Source organism: Aristolochia californica, unplaced genomic scaffold, assembly GCF_029961685.1.
Source record: "Aristolochia californica isolate CCGP_79_NKW_82.1479 unplaced genomic scaffold, dmAriCali1.0.hap1 SCAF_16, whole genome shotgun sequence".
NCBI classification, from domain to species: domain Eukaryota; kingdom Viridiplantae; phylum Streptophyta; class Magnoliopsida; order Piperales; family Aristolochiaceae; genus Aristolochia; species Aristolochia californica.
In genome coordinates, this window is record NW_027181837.1 from 13326303 (window position 1) to 13345363 (window position 19061).

Genomic DNA, 19061 nt, shown 5'->3' on the forward strand with positions numbered 1-19061 from the left:
TCAACTATGTACTCCGGTAATAGAGACAAATCAATTGGCTGTGGTCGAGGCTGTGGAAGTAATTATAGAGGAGGCCGAGGAAGAAGTGGAAGGACTGGTTCCTCCTGAATAGAAGGCAAAGAATACACCCACTATGGGAGATATGGCCACACCATCGACCAGTGCTAGAAAATCCATGGAAAACCATAATGGGTCATGACTAATCAAGCATCAGCTAGTGATACAAAGGAGGACAAGTTTGCCCAACCAATAGAAAATAAGACCTTTACTAATGATGAGTATGACTTATTTCAGAAAATAAAAACTCTAATGGTTTCTCCTCCAAGTTCCTCTTCCACCGTTGTTGCCACCACCGCTTTAGATATACTCTTTGTCACTTCCTCCTCTTTCTCCTAGATGATTGACTTAGGGGTCTCCGAGCATCTCACAAGTAACGAAGGTCTACTCCACTTTGTCTCTCCTTGCCTTTGTTACCATAGCTAATGTATCTGCAGACTAAAATTCTTAGGAAAAAATCCACCTCTGTTACGCCATCACTTCTGCTCATAGATATCCTTTTTGTTTCTACCTTTCCCTTGAACCTTATTATCTGTTAATCAACTTACTCGGCATTTTAATTGCTCCATCACCTTCTCACTCACGTAATATGTGTTTCAGGATCTTACAACGAAGCAGGTGATTGGTGGAGGCCGTGAATAAGGATGGCACTATTACCTGGACATGTCAAATAAATGTCGTCACAACCAAACACATTGAGGTGAATCTAGGGCACAATCGGTTGGGACATGCATTCAAACAATCTCTTTATCTTATTTTTCCTACTTTAAAAAATATGACACAATTAAATTATGAAGTGTGTCAACTGAGCAAACACTAGAGGGCCATATACTTTCCACGGCTTGAACTTTTTATTTTTGCTCCTTTTCGTTGATTCCCACAGATGTATGGGGATCCTTGAGTGTCTCAAACATTTCCCGAGTTATGTACTTTATTACCTTCAGTGATGAACCCGTACCACATGGATATTTATTTTTAAAAAGTGATCTAAAATTTCATCAATCTATAAATCCTTTTATGCTATGGTGGTCACTCAATTTTGTCAGAAAATTAAACTACTACAGTCTGATAATGCCAAATAATATCTCTAATGACCTTGACTCCTTTTGTAAAAAAATAGTATTATCCATTAGACATATTTTGTCTACACCCCTCAATAGAACGGTGTAGCAGAACAGAAGAACCATCATCTTCTAGAAGTAGCTCATGACTTATGATATGCTATGAAAGTACCATACGTCTATTGGTCGTATGCCATCCTAACTACGAGCTTTCTTATAAATAGGCTATCATCTTCCATTCTCTATCATAAATCCCCATATTCCTTATTGTTTCCACATGGTGATCCTTTTTCGCTTCTCTTGAAAGTCCTCAGGTGTACATATTTTGTTCATATTACCTCACCACAAATTAGTAAACTTGATCCAAAATTTGTCAAATGTATCTTCCTAGGATACTCTCGCATGCAGAAGGGTTATGTTTGCTACAATCCTACTCTCCCTAAGTTACTTGTGTCTAGGGATGTGAGCTTTTTGGAAGACTCTTCACACTACTCAGAAAATGCCCCTCTAGGTCTCTCCTTTGTACATGCCTCTCCTCGACTGGTTGTGCCCTGTGTTGCTGAAACTATTCAACCCCCTGAAGCATTGGCTGACACCACACCTACGGAGTTTACAGATCCTATCAAGGTAAATCCATTTCCTTCTGTTCTTTTTGGACTATAATGTGATACTTGACCTATAGCCTTAAGAAAATAATCTAGAACTTGCACTAGGCCCTCTACTTCTCATCCCTTATCCATTTTTTTGTTTCACCATCTTTTATCTTCTTCATATTGTCAATTTTTGGCATCTATCTCCTCATCTTTGTCCCACAGTCCTATCAAGAGGCTTTGAGACATCCTGGGCGGAAGGCGGAAATGAAAGAAGAAATGTAGGCAATATGTGAAAATCAGACACAGTCTGTAATTCCTCTTCCTTCAGGCAAGAAACTTGTCGGATGTAAGTGGGTCTATACAGTTAAACATAATCCGGATGGATCAGTTGCTCGCCTTAAGGCCTACCTCGTTGCCAAATGCTATACTCAATGCTATGGGATCGATTACGAGGAAACGTTTTCTCTAGTGGCCAAATCAAACTCCTTATTATCCCTTACTACTAATTCTTCCTGGCCAGTCTATCAACTTGATGTGAAGAATGCTTTCCTCAATGGGGATATAAAGGAAGAAATTTATATGCAACAACCACCTGGATTTGTGGTTGAGGGGAAATGGGTATGTCAATTGAAGAAATCCCTCTATAGTCTGAAACAGTCTCCTCGTGCATGGTTTGATAAATTTAGCCAAGCACTGATGCAAACGGAATTTTACAGATGTTTTGTAGATCACTTTGTGTTTCTTAAAAACACCCGTAAAGGGAAAATACTTTTGGTAATCTATGTTGATGATATTGTCTTAATCAGCAGTGATCTTGAGGGCATTCATAAAACCAATGAAAATATATGTGAAGAGTTCAAGGCAAAAGATCTTGGACTACTTAAATACTTTTTGGGTATTGAAGTGTTATAGTCCAAACATGGAATTATACTATCTCAAAGGAAGTATGTCCTTGATCTACTGGAGGAGACATGAATGATGAGGTGTAGACCAATAGAAACTCCTATGGATTAAAAAAAAAAAGTATCTACAGGCACCGGAGAAGATGTGGATATTGGAAAATATCAAAGACTTGTGGGAAAACTTATTTATCTCTTTGTAACAAGGTCATATATCTCATATGCAATAATTGTGATGACTCAATACATACACAAACCACAACTTATTCTTTGGAAAACATTGGAAAGAATATTGTTATATTTGAAAGGTGCTCCAGGAAGAGGGTTTCTCTATAAGAACCATGATCACTTCAACATAGAGGGTTCTCTGATGCAAACCTGGTCGGATCCCCAAATGACAAAAAATCTACTTTGGGATATTGTACAATGGTTGAGGAAATTTGGTTACATAGAGAAGAAAAAAGCATAATGTAGTTGCAAAGTCCAACGCAGAAGCAGAATACAGGGCCATGTCACATACAATTAGTGAGCTTCTATGGATCAAGTCCCTTCTCATTGAACTGGGATTCTATAAAGAAACTGTTATGGTCCTGGGTTAAGTACATATGTCTTCCGCTCCTGATAGGTCAGTCTTTTGGGTAGTATTGGCTAGGTGTTTAACATTTGGTATCAAAGCTAGCGCTACGTCACGGGTTTGATTCCCGAGTGCTGCAAGCGGCGTGTGGAGGTGTGTAGCCCTGGGCGGAGGGGGCGACCTAGCGGAAGGGGCGACCAGAGTGTGTTCCCGCACCATGGGTCATCACTATAAGCGGAAGGGGCGACCTGAGTGTGTTCCTGCACCTTAGGGCCGTCGCTAGAGTGGGCCGTCTCCAGTGTAGGCCGCCGTGGGCATCGGTCTCGCGATGGTGGGTGTGATGTTATGGTCCTAGGTTAAGTACCTATGTCTTCCGCTCCTGATAGGCCGATATTTTCGGTAGTATTGGCTAGGTACTTAACAGAAACCCATATGGATCTATATTGCGATAACCAAGGGGTGATTCATATCACCTCAAATTTGGTCTTCCATGAAAGAACAAAATACATTGAAGTGGGACTAAGACCACCAAGCCCACATGTGTGTGGAGAAGACCCACATGTCCTTAAGGTGTGGCATGAGGTGTCATCTCATAAGGATGCTAGACTCTCTCCATTGATTTTGTAATCTTCCCTTGATTGTTATCGTTAGGGAGCCTAACTGATTGAGGAGTTTCACTAAACATGTAATGGAAAAAAGTATAAATAGGGGTCATGGTTGAAGGGATTTCAATAAAGCTCTCCTCTTCTCACAATTCATGGAAGACTCTCTCCCATAGCCTAAAGGCTTTCTCTCCCTTTCCTTCTTCTCTCTTCTCTACCAAGTTTTCTTTTCTTTTCTTCTCCTTCTCTTCTTCCTTTCTTATTTTGCTCGAGGTACTAAGCATGGGATTATAAATTCAACAGCCACACCTAAACATAATAAATTTGATGAAAGCAAAATATTCATAAGAAGTAAATCTGATTCATTGATGTGTAGAATTAACAACTTCCTCACCAACACGTGTGATTTTGTTGAATTTTAAAATATTTTAAGAATATTTATCATCATTTCTTCAAGTAGAACAACATGTTAGTTAATTTAGAAACATATTTGTTCGTACCTTACTCTAGTAGTCTCCTCAAAATAGTGATCATGAGATGATACATCATTAATATAAGGGAGCCATAAAAAGGAATAGATGTCAAAATAAGAAAATTGAGATAAGAACTGCCTCCTTTGCATTGGGAATTTTGCGAAGGGCCCTTCTGTTGGACTTGTACCACAAAGATCATTGTTGGAAACATTACTGCAGTATCTCTTAGAAATCAAAGGAGACTCACAAACAAACCAATACAAAACCAAACACCACGCAAAAGCATAAACAAAGATGATGTGCACTTCTATCCTTACAATACTTTAAGGTTTGAAAGAGAAGCAAGCTCTTTATGAATGGATCCTATCAAGTTGAGTATTGTTCAAGTGCCTACCGTGCATCCATTAATTTGGGAAAGTTAGCTCAAAGTTTAACTTTTAAGGCCCTGAACTTCATGACTCTCAAAATTATAATTTGAGAGAGAACACAACTTACAAAAATTTGATCGATTTCAGTTTCCCAAAAGACTTCAGGATGTTCCCTTCAAATCGGTTGAGGTACAAATCCATGCTCACAAGAGAGGGAAGGGTAATCAGATGCACACCCTCTGAATTTGTCGAAGTCGTTAACTTAGGAGTGACAACGAACAGGAGAAGGAGAAATGTAACAACAGAAACAACAAAAAGGTCGTAACATAGAGAGGGAAGAGGGAGAAGATCAGATTTCGGTGGGCAAAGAGCATGAGAGGAGTCGCGGCTGCCCTGTTCTCGCCTCTTCACGATTCCTGAATGCCTGAAGACAAAAGATACAAACTCGAAGTTGTTTCCCTTCCTCCTGTTGGTTTAAGTAAACGAGTCGGCTCGCGAGCATGCGAATCGAATCACCGCTTATCCGAGTTTGGCTTGTTTACTTAAATGAACCCAAAACCTTATCTCAAATTCAATTTGAGATCAAAATTTTTTGAATCAAAGAGAGTTGGGGCTGAGTCGAGTTCGAGCTATTCACAAAACGGTTCAATTCAATGCTACTTCAACTCATAGCTATTTTAATTTTTTTGAAAAAAAAGGAGCAAGACAACTTATTTTTAGTTTTTTTTGCTTAATTACAACGTCTTTTATGAGAGAGCGCGAAATTTAAACTTTAAAACAGGAAGAGGAATCCTATCAAGAAACCATATATTTTTATCATACTACATAATTGCCATCACGTTCCGACAGGCACAAGGCAGATCAAGAAATGTGATGGCAGTTGCCGTTAGTATTAGGATAATTGATGACATGAATTCTTCGGCTTTTCCTCCCATGACCCATGAACTTCTAGAAGCCGAGTTCCTGTCCGTACGACAAACAGTCCCTTCACCCTCTCTCTCTCTCTCCTCTTGTCAGAGACTCAACTGATTTCTCCCTCTAATCAAGTTACTGAAATTCAAAGAAATGAAATCCCCAAAAAACCTTCGAAAAGCGTTCGAACACGCATTTCCTCTATAACAGGCCTCATTCTAGCGGTTACCTGATTGCCTTCTCCGTGTTGTTTGCTCTCGCTTCTGTGTTCGTCTTCTCGATGCAAGAACACCCTAAACATCGGAGGAGTGATGGCGGACAAGAGGGTTTCCAGTAAGGAACCTTGTACTAATCTCTCTCGTGTGAATACCGACGACAGGGAAAGAATTGGATGTGGTGGAGCGGGGGACGGGGATGATCGAGCTGGGGTTGAGGAGATTACCATTGCTCACGATGAGGTGGACATGATCGATGATAAGTGGTTCATCGATCCGAATGTTATTTTATTTGGGCCAAAGATTGGCGAGGGTGGATACGCGAATGTCTATGAGGCCATGTAATGTTTCTTCACTTTCATTTTGGCTTTCTTGGAGTTGTGAGTTCGTCTGGTGCTGAATTTGTATCGTTGTTGCTCTCGGTCGATTGAATTATAGTGTTAGATTATTGTTTTTTAAGTTCTTTTGATTTGTTTGAAACGAAGGTCGATTTTGTTGAGGTTTTCTTTTGTTCTTTGTTTTGTTATTAGTTTGAGTATGGACTATGAGAGCAGTGGTTGAATAAAACTCTTGTTTTTCTCTTTGCTTCTTTAATGCGGCTTCTATTTTTTATAAAATGATCAATTGCATTATTTATTTGTTAATTACTGACGTGCATGCATTCTTTTTTTGAATTTTTGGTCCCATTTGTTTTATTTACTTTTTTTTAAGCATTGTTTTGTTTACTTGATTTTCCTCTCCTTCTTGTTTTGTTCAATTCTTTTTGTTCCTAAGTAGACATAAATAGTTTGAGGAACTTGAAAATCATGAAATGATTGAAAGCTTTGCCTACTTACATATTTTCTTGGGATTCATGTTTTCCCTGTGGGTGAATATATCTCAACTCCATTTCTTTTACCCTGACAATCATCTTCTTGCCTAGTGGTCTGTTGTTGTACTCCTTTTTGGAGGGTTAAAGTTGAGGATTTAAGTTGGGGACTCAGCCTGCTCTCATTTAAAAAGTAAATATCATTGTACATGAGAAATTGCGTGACTACCCTCCGTCATACAGTAAAAAGAACCCATCATGTATACACTCGGTATTGTGTGTCTAAAGTTCATCCGCTTTCACTAAGGCCCTACTGAGGGTTTTTTTTTCTCATGTTGCTCACAACTGCACACTGTTTCTGGAATAGAAATGCATTAGCAGCTGGTATTATCTGCTGTAGTATCCAGTCCAAATGATTTATAACCTAATAATCTTTTTTCAGTTACGATTCCTCAAGTGTTGCAGTCAAGATAATTCTGCCTGGTGCAACAGAGGAAGAGCAAGCAAACTGCAGGAAGAGGTTTATGAGAGAGGTCACAATGCTATCTCGGGTGCAAGATGAGAATCTAATAAAGGTATTGTTGTAGCTTTTTGGTTTGTAAAGCATCTTTATGCTATAATTCCAATGGGCTGCTATTATTTGATACTGTCAAAACTGTATAATAATCTTCCTTTACATTGAAATCATGTTTACTGTTCTCTCAGTTTCCATCTTTCACTACAATAGTCTCACTGAATTCCAAATTTTTTTTTTATTCCTTTTATATTTTCCTTTCACTTAACTTTTTGTTCAATACCTTCTCCCTGCTTGCGCTATGTACACTTTTGTCTGGTTGGCTGTTTCTTTAGATGTGAGACTCAAAATTGGAAAATATAACTGTTTGGTGTCACTTGAGTTCATGTCTTTTTGAGAACTTTTTAGACTGAAAATATACTGGTTTTTGGCCACGGTTTATCTTTCTCCTGGTCTACCTGGTGCTTCTGTTTCTTCTATTAATATTGCTCTAAAACAGCTTAGAAAGGCATCTGAACACATGCTGAACTTATCTATTACTTTAAAACAGTTGATTGGTGTTTGCATGGACCCAGCTTTGATGATTGTGACAGAGTTTTTGAAGGGTGGTTCACTTAAAAAGTTTCTCAGAACGTTGCGCCCAAATCGTCTGGATCTACAGCTTTCTGTGTGTTTTGCTTTGGACATTTCACGAGGAATGCAATCCTTGCATTCAAATGGTATCATTCACAGGGACTTGAAACCTGGTAAGTTGGTGTGAACATTCTCTTTTTCTTTTGTTTATATAAGGTTAGAAACACTTAATGGAGAGGTTTGGGATGTTTATGAGATGCTCTGAATTCTTTACCTTGTTTTTTACGGTTTCTTTACAAGCTAGGAGACGTAGATTAAAAAAGGCTTTTATTTATTAGTTTTTCTTTGAAATATGCAATCAATTATGATGCACTGGTGATTGCTCCTTTTGAAGCTGAACAATTAATTATAGCAGTTTGACAGTCAGGCGCTACTAGAAGCCACAATTTTGTGTGCTGAGTTTTGCCTCTGTAGTTCAGCAAAATAGACATATTAAATCTACTTGTCACTTTTGGAAATTGCAGTTTCAAATTAGGTATCTTCAATTTTTTTCTCTTGCATCAAGATGCTGTTGTTGACAATGCGACAAAGAAACACTAGATTCTCTTAGTTACAAAAACATGAGACCAAATGATGGAAATTCCTTTAAAATAGGTCACCAGCATGTACATTCATCATCTCTTCCATATTTTAATTGTGTGCTCGGCTTGTATGTTTGGTCTACAGATAATTTGCTTTTAACTGAAGACAAGAAGAAACTAAAACTTGCAGACTTTGGGTTAGCGAGGGAGGAAACAGTGACTGAAATGATGACTGCTGAGACTGGTACTTATAGATGGATGGCTCCCGAGGTACCACCATAGTCTCTCTGATCTGTATCTTGTTACAAAAGCATATATGCAGTGGGACTGGGCTACTTCTTGTTTTCTCAACTGTGTCCCCTATTTAAATCAGTTGTACAGCACAGTGACACTAGAGGTCAAGAAACACTACACCCATAAGGTTGACACTTATAGCTTTGCGATAGTTCTGTGGGAATTAATCACTAATCGTACACCATTTGAAGGGATGTCAAACCTGCAGGCAGCGTATGCCTCTGCATTCAAGGTATGACCATGTTCTGTTTTTTGGTTTAAGTTTGGTTTTTATGCTTTTACTTGGCCACTATCTTTGTTATTTCAGTTTATTAAAAGAAGCTGAAGTCTTTTAATTAGTGAAGCGGTGCAGAGCTGCCTACTAGCCTGCTCTGTATAGGTGTATAGCTGGATCTTCTTTAATATTTGTTCAATTTGTTAAACAGAAACTAAGACCACCCTTGGACAATATTCCGAAAGACCTTGGCATAATCCTGGACAGGTGTTGGGCGGAAGATCCGCTAATGCGGCTTGAGTTTTGGGAAATTAGTATGATGCTCTCCAGCTTTCTAGCAACTCTGCAGCTTCCTAGTTCAGTTCGATCAACACAAATCACACCTCCCCCAAAAGTTGAAATGGGGCAGTGCAGCACCAGCCGCAGTTATCCGTTGGCAGCAGATTCCCCAGGGACCCGTAATTTGATGGGTGATAAGTCCAGAGGGGATGAGGGTGCTGATGGTAATAATAAAAGCAGCATATTTTGTTGCTTTGACAACTGGAGGTGAATGAGATCTTGAAACCTGTGCCATATATATCCATTTTAGTTTGAGGGTAGTTGGAAAGATGCTTACTTCAGATAGCAGGCTTATAGAGGAAGAGCTAGTAGAGCAAATTTGCAACTAAATACGGTTGCAGCTAAAGGCGTGAGAGAAGCATTTTGTGTCTGCTGAAAAATGATGCATAATATTCCATCGATCCAGTGCAGTCTTCTTGTTTTTGGACATTTTTCATAAGATCAATGTACCATTTGTTCGTGTACAGAAATAGACCAGTGGTGATTCTTTGTACGCAGCAAGGAAGAGTTATGTATGGTGGATGGAGGCATGCTACGTCACAGTGGTCTATCTTTATCCTGATTTCAACTCGTTCTTCTCCATCTCCTGGGTTTGAAAAGTACAAGAGCTGATAGCTTGAACAACTCTATCAGGTACATTTAATTAGTATCATACAGGGTAAAGATTTTTTTTTTTGTTTTGGGTATGCAGAAGTAAGGGTTACGATGATGGCAATATGTTTTTGTAGCTGCGCTGACATTTTTGATAAATAAATGATTCATTTCTCGAACCCCGGTTAAATATTTCCTGGAAATGTATCCAGTAGTGAATGCTATTCAAGATGCAATGAAGCACTTTGTATTCAAGATGCAAATTGGATACTGTCCACAGCATCTAGGGAGAGACTAATTTTCTCATGTTATCTGTTCTGGAGAGTCGATTCCCCAAGGGTCGAATCCAAGTCAGTATCCTCTAATCTTCTAATCTTCAAATTTCAAACACATAAGAGATTATGAAAATGGCAATGTTGACAGCAGTTGAATGGATTTGTTCATGTAGCTCATCTTCGTTGAACAATAGAATTGATTATCCAACAGGATCACTTCGATCAAACTGCAACGAAACAAGACAAGCAGATGCTGAGTTCTATCGGATTGAACCGAAGAGAGGCTAAACACTTACAAATAATCTCGGGAAACTAGCCGACCCACTCATTTAGGATCTCCCTTCTGCAAAACCAAAACTCGCAGAGTCATATTTTGAATCATTTAAACCATTAAAATATTTTTCAGCACCCATGTCCTCTCCTGCTTAACATTGTGTTTGAACCACTGATATGATCAATATTCAGATTTTACAACCTGGTTTTGTTCACAGGCAGCTTTACATTTTCATCTTCCTTGTTTGCTTTTTTTCTTAATAGATGCAGAAACCCTATTTTCAGTCCTTCAAGTTTTACCCATTAAATTTAGTTTTCTTGGTTGTTGATGAAATCTACGTTACCCATACTCTAAACCACCATTCGGTGTCAGAAAAAAATAAATGGCAAAATAAGATGAAAGTCATCTATACAACAGAAAACCAGGCCAACAAAATACCAATCATAACTTGATAGCACATCCAAAACAAAACCAGACAACAAAACCCAATCTCCACAAATGCTTCATACAAACACCGAGCCCGCCGCAACTTAAAGCCAAAATACCAATTACTGATTCCAAAAATGTAGCAATACTCGGAATAGAAATAAGTAACATGTCAATGTATCAAAACCCAGATGATTTTTCCCAATATTTTTATCCTTTGAACTAACAATGTGGGATTGTTATGTTCATCTCTTGACTCTGCCAACAAGTGCCAGTGGATCAGGAAACAATTAAGATCTTTCATGACAATAGGACACCCACAATGTGTACCTAATTATCTTCTAAAGGGGGGGGATGAACTTGAATTGAAGTGAACTTCCAGTGTTAGTGCCCCCAAATGAAAAGTATGATATAAACAAGAGAATAAGTAACCTTTTATAATATACTTAAATAGAACATATACCTAAATAGATAATTAACCAAAATAAACATGGTTACTACACTTATAAGTGATTTAACGTGTAGTATTAAAATATGTTAATATCCTAATTAATAAAAAATTATATTATATTACTTAATGATTATAGTTTATTATAAATTAATACAATAATTACGTTTGACTAGAATAAATTATTAAAAATTAATAAAAAAGTAAAAAATAATAGAAGCACATATAATAAATAAATAAAATATTTTTTAATAACATAAAAAATATTTTAACATTAAAACTCACTAATTTAAAATAATAATAAAATAATAAATATAATAAATAAATAAATATATTTATCAATATATAATATATATTTTTATGTATTAATAATTAATAATATATTGTCACAAAATTTAAAACCATTGGTTTAATTAATTATAGCAATGGGATAATTAAACCAAAACAATTTATCAAATATTTATTTTAAAAATATTTTTATTATGACTATTAAATCACTAATTTAATATAGTAATTATAAAATAAAAATATTAAATAAATAAAAATAATTATTTTATAAATAAAAAATATAAATTATTATTCTTATTACGATGGTTTAATTTTTTCTTAACTTAGGAAAAATTAAACCATTGTCTTCCTCACAGCGCGCGTCGTCTTCCTCAGCGGCTTGCCAACGGGCAACGACGACAGTATGCTGAGAGTGAGATGAGAGGGAGGCCAAGAGAGAAGAGAAGCTCAGCCTCCTGTGCTCTGCGACAGAGGTCAAGAGGGAGGAAGGCTGATGGCGGGGGGTGCTAAGAGCTAAGAGAGGGAGAAGATGGGACAAAAAAAATCGTCAGGAGGCCGAGGGAAAGGGAGAGGGAGAGGAGAATAACGAATAACGATAAATTTTGCCTTTTAGGGGGGGTAGCAACGCGCGAGGAAAGTGGATGATTCGTAAAATAGGTATGAATCAACTTTTCCCCCTTTTTGCCTGAGCGAATGAAATGGTGTAATCTCACTTCAATTCAATTCTTTCTACACTAAAGGGGGGGGGGGGGGGGGGGGAGGCTTTAGTCAACAAACTTAAAATTTGAACTTCAACTTCAAATTTGGTGTTAGTGTGGACGAGTTCATGTGCACTGAAAAATAGTTTTCAGTGTTAGTGCCCCAAAATAAAAAAAAATACAAAAAACAAGAGAATGAGTAACTTGTAATAGTATACTTAATTAAAACATAATACCTAAACCCCAAATTAAGTTAAACAAATATTATTACTACACGAATAAGTAATTTAATGTATAATTAAAATATATTAATATACTAATTAATTAAATTAGATATTATATTATTTAATGTTTACAGTTTATTGTATAGTAATTACGTGAGCCAATTAACTGTGCACATGATTAATTATAAAAAATAAATAAAGTTAAAAATAACATAAATGAATATAATAAATTAATTTATTAATCTATTAATAACATAAGATATACTTTAACATAAAAAGGAATGATTAAACAAAAAGAATTAATCAAATGCTAATATTTTTATGCATTAATAATTAATAATATTTTTCTAAACAATTGGTTTTATTAATTATAAAAATAGGTTAATTAAACCAAAATAATTAATCAAATGCTTGATTTAAAAATATTTTAATTACCACTATTAAATCACTAATATAATGTAGTAATTAAAAAGTAAATATAATGAATAAATAACGTTGGTTTAATTTTTCCTAACTTAGGAAAAATTAAATCAACAGCGTCATCTTCTTCACGCCGCCGATAAGTGCAGGGTGACAACGGCGAGCTAGCAGGCAACGGCGATGGAGGCGGCACTTCGACGGTACGCCGAAGGCGCTGCAATAGAGAAGCTTCGACTGGATGCTATGCAACACGTCTCTCGTCGCTGGCCTCTGTCTCTCATCACTCGTCCCCTGATCACTCCTCACCGACCTCCGTCTCTCGTCCCTTATCGCTCGATGATCAAAGGGATGGCGTTGCTTGTCACAGGCAGAGAGGGAAAAGAGAGGGAGAAGAGGGGGAGGCCGAGAGGGAGAAGAGAGAGGGAGAAGAAGGAGATCGAGAGAGGGAAGAGTGTAGGAGAGACAAAAAAAATAAAAAATTTCGATGAGGTTTCGACGCGTCCCACTCGCTTCATTCAGATGATTCGCAATATACTACAGAATCCGGATTCCCGAAATTATACCGTGGGTGTTAGCTTCTGATTCATCTGATTCATCAACATGAATCGGGCGTTGGTGCTCCATTAACGACGTCAGGAGATGAACTGAGTAATGCGGCTAAAGTTCATATCTGATTCAAGTTGACTAACCCCCCTTAACGCCATTATTTGATGAACTAGGTAATGCGGGGGGAATTCATTCCACTTCATTGTGGACTAACCCCCCCTAACTGTGAGAAGAAATCAAAACCTGTTCTCACCTAGACATCCTAAATAGGCATACACCAATCTGAAAAGCTAAGTTAAGTCTTAATTGAACATTTACATTTGTGATTTGTATCCTTAATTTTCTACTCAGTTCAGTGATGTTTTCTTTATTGTAAAAGTGGTAAGAAAAGTGAAATAAAGAAGAAGAGTGCAAGAAATGTGCTCCATTGTCTTCCTAGGAGGATTTTGACCTCTTCCTTTCTTTAAAACGGTCACTTAAGTGAATGATGTATACAATGACAGAAATATCCCTCTAAGTTAACCTACTAATATCTCCTAGAATACAAAACATATAAATCTAAAAATTTACCCTAAAATCCACATAAGTGGGCAAACACTATTCTACTCTTAGAGGGAGAATACATGTATGTAAAATGATCAAATTATCCTTGATATTAACAACTTTTAACACTATCTTCAGCCGAAGTGTATATGTCTAGAAGCCCTACTTTGTTACAAAAATTCCAATGATGTTATTTTTTAAAGTTTTGGTAAAAACATCTCTGATAAAAGTGATAATTTAGCTCTACATATTTAGTTCTTTCATGAAATACAGGATAATTTGCAATACAAATGGCGGTTTGATTATTATAGTACATCGTCATAACCTCATTAGCAAGAAAACCCAATTCTTTCAAAACATGTTTCAACTACAGAAGGTCACTGACCATATGAGCCACCACTCTATACTTAGCCTTTGCATTTGAACGAGTAACTACATTCATCTTCTTGCTCTTCTAACTCACTAAGTTACCTCCAACACAAATACAATAACCAAAAGTTGATTTTCTATCAAACTTTGACCTGATGTAATTAATATTTGAATATCCTATAATTTACAGATGATTATGTGGCTTATACAACGATCCTTTTTCTGGTGCACTTCAAGTATCTCAATATTTGCAAGACAACTTCTAAATGAGTTTTTCTTAGGTTTTCCATAAACTCGGTGACTGGGCTTACTGCAAAGGCTATATCAAGCCTGATCATTGTAGCATAAATAAGTTTACCTGCTAACCTCTTATATATGGTCTTATCTCCGAGGTCATCATTATCCTCCTCATATGAATTATGATTAACCGATATAGAAGTCTCTACACATTTAGCTCCTAACAAGCCATATTCATGTAGCATATCAGTCATATACTTTTTGTTGGATACGATATTCCTTGTTTTACCTTTTGGTATTTCAATCCCAAGAAAATATTTAAGTACTCCTAGAACCTTAGTATGAAAATGATGCTCCAAATGCCTTTTCACCTCATTAATGCATTTTGTTCACTACTAGATAAAACTATGTTCTCAACATATACAATCAAAACCACAATTCCAAAGGACACTTCAACACAAATAAAGAGTGATCATAATGACTCCTTTGAAAGCCCAAGGAGACCACAACCCAACCGCACTTATCAAACCAATCTTTGAAACTTTATTAGAGACCATAAATAACTTTATGAAAGATGCATACTTGTCCTATCTTCCCATGGGCAACATAGCTTAAAAATTACTCCATAAAAACCTTTTAAGCGATATCTCTATACAAGAGGGCATTTTTTACATGCGGTTGGTATAATAGTCAACCTTGACTAACAAAGATAGATATTAAAATGTGAACAGAAGATAACCAGGCAATGGGAGAAGAAGTCTCGAAGACATCTACCCCATAAGTTTGTGTGGATCCCTTTACACAAGTTTGACTTTATACCTCTCAACAAAACCATTAGCTTTATATTTCATTGTGTACACCCAACTACTACCTACTATGATTGTATCTGATGGTGGCTTCCATGAAGTCCAAGTTCCTCTATTAGTTTAGACTTCCATCTCAACATCCATGTTATATTTCCAAATAGGTGATAACAATACTTTCGACATAGAAGAAGGAATAGAGAAAGAGGACAAGGATAATACAAAGGATTTAAAGGGTTCTAACAAGTGAGCAAATACCACAAATTTGGAGACCAAATACCTGATACCCTGTTGAGTACAAGTACGAACCCCTTCTCAAAGGCACACATGAAGATGTAAATCACTTACCTCAAGAACAATGGATGAGGAAGGCACTGACATAGACGGAAAGAGACAACCCCAAAGCTATAGCCTTGGAAGGTTTCCTTCTCTTTTATACCCCCAAAGGCTTGGGTGACATTGGAATACTCTCAGAAACTGGCACACCATTTGGAACATCCCCCACAAGAAGCAGAGCAACAACATCAACACCTACCGAAACAAGTTCAAATTCAACTATGTGAAAAAAGGAACATTTTCAAAAAAAGGTAATATCCATTGAAACAAATTTTCCTTATAGAGGCATAGTAACACTTATAGCCCCTTCAGGAACGTGGGTACCTAGAAAAAACACACTTAACTGCTTTGAGAGATAATTTATTCGTTGAAGGACTAAGAATATGAACATAGCAAACAAACTCAAATACACATTGGTAGTCTAAGAGGAATCTCATAGAAGAATCTCAGTTAAAGGTGTTTTAGCTATGTTAGTCTTCTATTTATATTCAATTATTTTATTATACCAGGATTTATCTTTAAGTGTTACACTTTGGCTATATTTGGGACAATGATAGGTTAATTGTAATTTGATTCTACTTGTTTCCTCTATTATAAATAGATGCTCGTTGTACTCAAATTATAACAAGTCAGTGAAGTATTTCTCTTTTCCTGAAAGTCAACATGATATCAGAGTACGACCTATGAGTTGAATTGGTCAACCCAAATAGATAATGTGATCTTTTTCTGATTTATCATCTCTAGTAATTTAAGTTCTTGTTCTACCTTTTTCTTCATTTCTGCTAATACCCATTGTTTCCTTGGTATTTGAACCTCCATATTGGAAAGAACTTTGAGTCTACTTTCCAATGCAAAAAATAATTTTAGAAATCAGAAATTTTGACAAAGAGAAATCTATATGTGAAGTAGCAAAGTTCAAACAACAAGAGAAGTTCAAACATCAGTAAAAAACCAATTTTGTAGGCATCTTATACCATCAAGAATGAGATTTTATATAAAGAATTATAAGTCAAAAGTTGTTGGCCAATTCTCAAATTTTAAGTTTTTTAGAGGGAGATATCAATATCGGAAGAGTCAATGGTCATGTTGGCCAAAGAAGAAAGAGTACCCTGTTCGGCCAGATTGCAAAGTCCAAAATCTATCAGATTATTTCTCTAAAAAATATTTTATAAATAAAAATTATACTTAAAAGCTAGACGTTGAAGTCTAGTTTGAGAATGAGCAACTTTCATGTCAATTTTATCTATGTGTAAGGAGATACTCTCATTGGATCCGGCAAGGGTAATGCTACAAAATGAAGCTAATCAAGCACTCATAAATGATTTATGAATGAAGCTTTTGTTAGGAATTAGATGCCCTAATTACAAACTAGCGAGAGCAATATTAATAAATACAAAAGAAAGAAAAAACAAGCACGAAAAAGCACAACAAGATTTATACAGGTTCGCCTCAAGGTGAGACTACGTCCTGTCTTCCACCACTGCAGTAATCCACTATGATGAAGAAATAGTTTACAGGAGAAATCACAAACTTACAGATGTTTCTCTCTGACCTCTCGGGCTGCAACTTGAGATGATCCTTGGATTAAGATCATAAAATCCTAATATAGGCACCCCCAATTTAAAGAGAAAACTAGAGCAACCGCATTACAAGAGTGAAATTCCCAAATTACCCATAATGAAACAACAATCAATATATCATGGATCGGACGGGGGCTCCGCCCTTGCACCCCCGGAAGGGGGGCCTTCTAACCCCCACGATGACCTTACCGCGAAGGACGATCCGCGACCAACTCAGCGTAAAGAGTTAATTAGTCTCCACAACTTAACAAATTTTTATATGAAATTTGGTATCAAATTAGATCTCTTTGAGTCTAATTTCTTTAGAAACAAACCTTTTGTGATTCTGAGCTATGTTTTTGGAGATATCAGTATTAGAAGTACCGAAGGTTACTTCTATAAAAAATATTTCTTTTCCTATTTTCTCTCCTATTACCTCTTCATGCATAAATATAAATTGAGTTTCCTTAAGAGTCTTAGTTTTTTAGACAAATTTATATTCTAATAGGATATTTTTGGTCAAGCTTAATCACTCCAAGATGTGCTCGTTCAAGGTATGCGATATCTTGCTTCGATGTTGTTTTCATTTTATTTTTTTTTTTTTGTGTTTTTGTTACTTGGTTGTGTATCTTCCACATTATCATCTTCAAAAATTGTGTTTACCCTTAGAAAATTTCTTTGAGGTCATACTTGGTCAAATTAGTTTATTAAGTTATTTTTTTTAAAAGACACCCACATGTATAGGGGTGACATGACTAGTAAATATGGAAACATTTATAAAGATGACATAAAATTATAATTATGCAAACTAGTGTATGTCCTCCAATGTATTTTTCTTTTTCAAGCATGTAGCCCTAAGGGCATTGTAGTCGTTTTAAATACCTTCACACAAGTATAAATATAACCTCAAGGCATGGGGTAGAGCATTTAAGCTTCTTCCTTTTGGCTCAAATTCTTCCATACACCTCTCTCTTTTCCTCTTCCTTCTCTCCTCTTCTCTCCAATTTTTTTGCTTCACTTTTTGAGTTACTAATGTTGGTTGAGTTTCCTATTTATTTTCAAAATATAGCCAAGATTTTTACCAACTTGAGTATCTTTCTTTCCTTAAAGCTTTCTTTTATTTGATCTCACATTACATTAGTTTCCTTAAGATAAATCCTTCCCATTATGAGTTTAGTTTCATTTTTTACTAAATCTAAAAATTTTGAATTAGAAAGTCTTGTTAACTCATTCTAAATCTTAGTATCCTAAAACCTCTCTCATTCCAGAAATTATCTCTTGAATATTTTCTTTGCAAATAGGTCAATTTGGGTTAAAAAGTAATTGCCTTATATGAGAATTCTATGTTTAGAAAGTATTCATTATTATGTTCCATCTGAAAACTTTATTATTGAGTTTTTTAAAAGTTTCTTTAATCATCATGTTCATAAATGAATTATTTTTTTTACCTCCATCTTGAGTCAAACTTGGTCACTTTTTATCTATCTATTGGTCTAAAAGTGCATTCTTCTTACTTGGAAGTATGAAGAGTTGCATTGTGCGCCTCTTTCCTATTGAATTATGAAAGCTGCTATCTTTTTATTCACACCCTTAATTCTTCAAAGTAATTTCTTCAATTTGTTTTTGTTCAAATCATTTCAGTGCAATGCCTATGGACCCACTACTTAAAAAGTATAGGAGTGTGTCCAACTTCCAGTTTTGAGTCAAGTCTTTTTATTCTTCACCCAAAAGGTGTTTTTTGTTTGAGCTACCCTTAAAAAGTAAGTAGTCTCTTTGTTGTGCCCTATAGTTGGGCTGTTTTTTCTGCCTTTAAATTTGACTTGAGTGTGTTTAAGACTATGACCGTTTTGACTGGTGTGTGGAGATTTGTCGTATGGGTAGGAGTAATTTTTCTTCTCTCACCATTATGTTGAGCAAGTTGGGTCTCTTGGTAAAGAACAAAGAGAT

At 36.2% G+C, this 19061-nt stretch overlaps 1 protein-coding gene across 1 annotated transcript; it reads left to right on the forward strand.

The window, feature by feature from the left end:
• The first annotated feature begins 5720 nt into the window (after window positions 1-5720).
• On the forward strand, window positions 5721-9787 carry LOC137953330 (serine/threonine/tyrosine-protein kinase HT1-like). The gene is made up of 6 exons (XM_068800684.1): window positions 5721-6095; window positions 7005-7137; window positions 7627-7822; window positions 8376-8500; window positions 8604-8756; window positions 8950-9787. The coding sequence occupies exons 1-6, from the start codon at window positions 5851-5853 to the stop codon at window positions 9286-9288; spliced, it is 1191 nt and encodes a 396-aa protein (XP_068656785.1). The 5' UTR covers window positions 5721-5850; the 3' UTR covers window positions 9289-9787.
• The last annotated feature ends 9274 nt before the right edge of the window (window positions 9788-19061 follow it).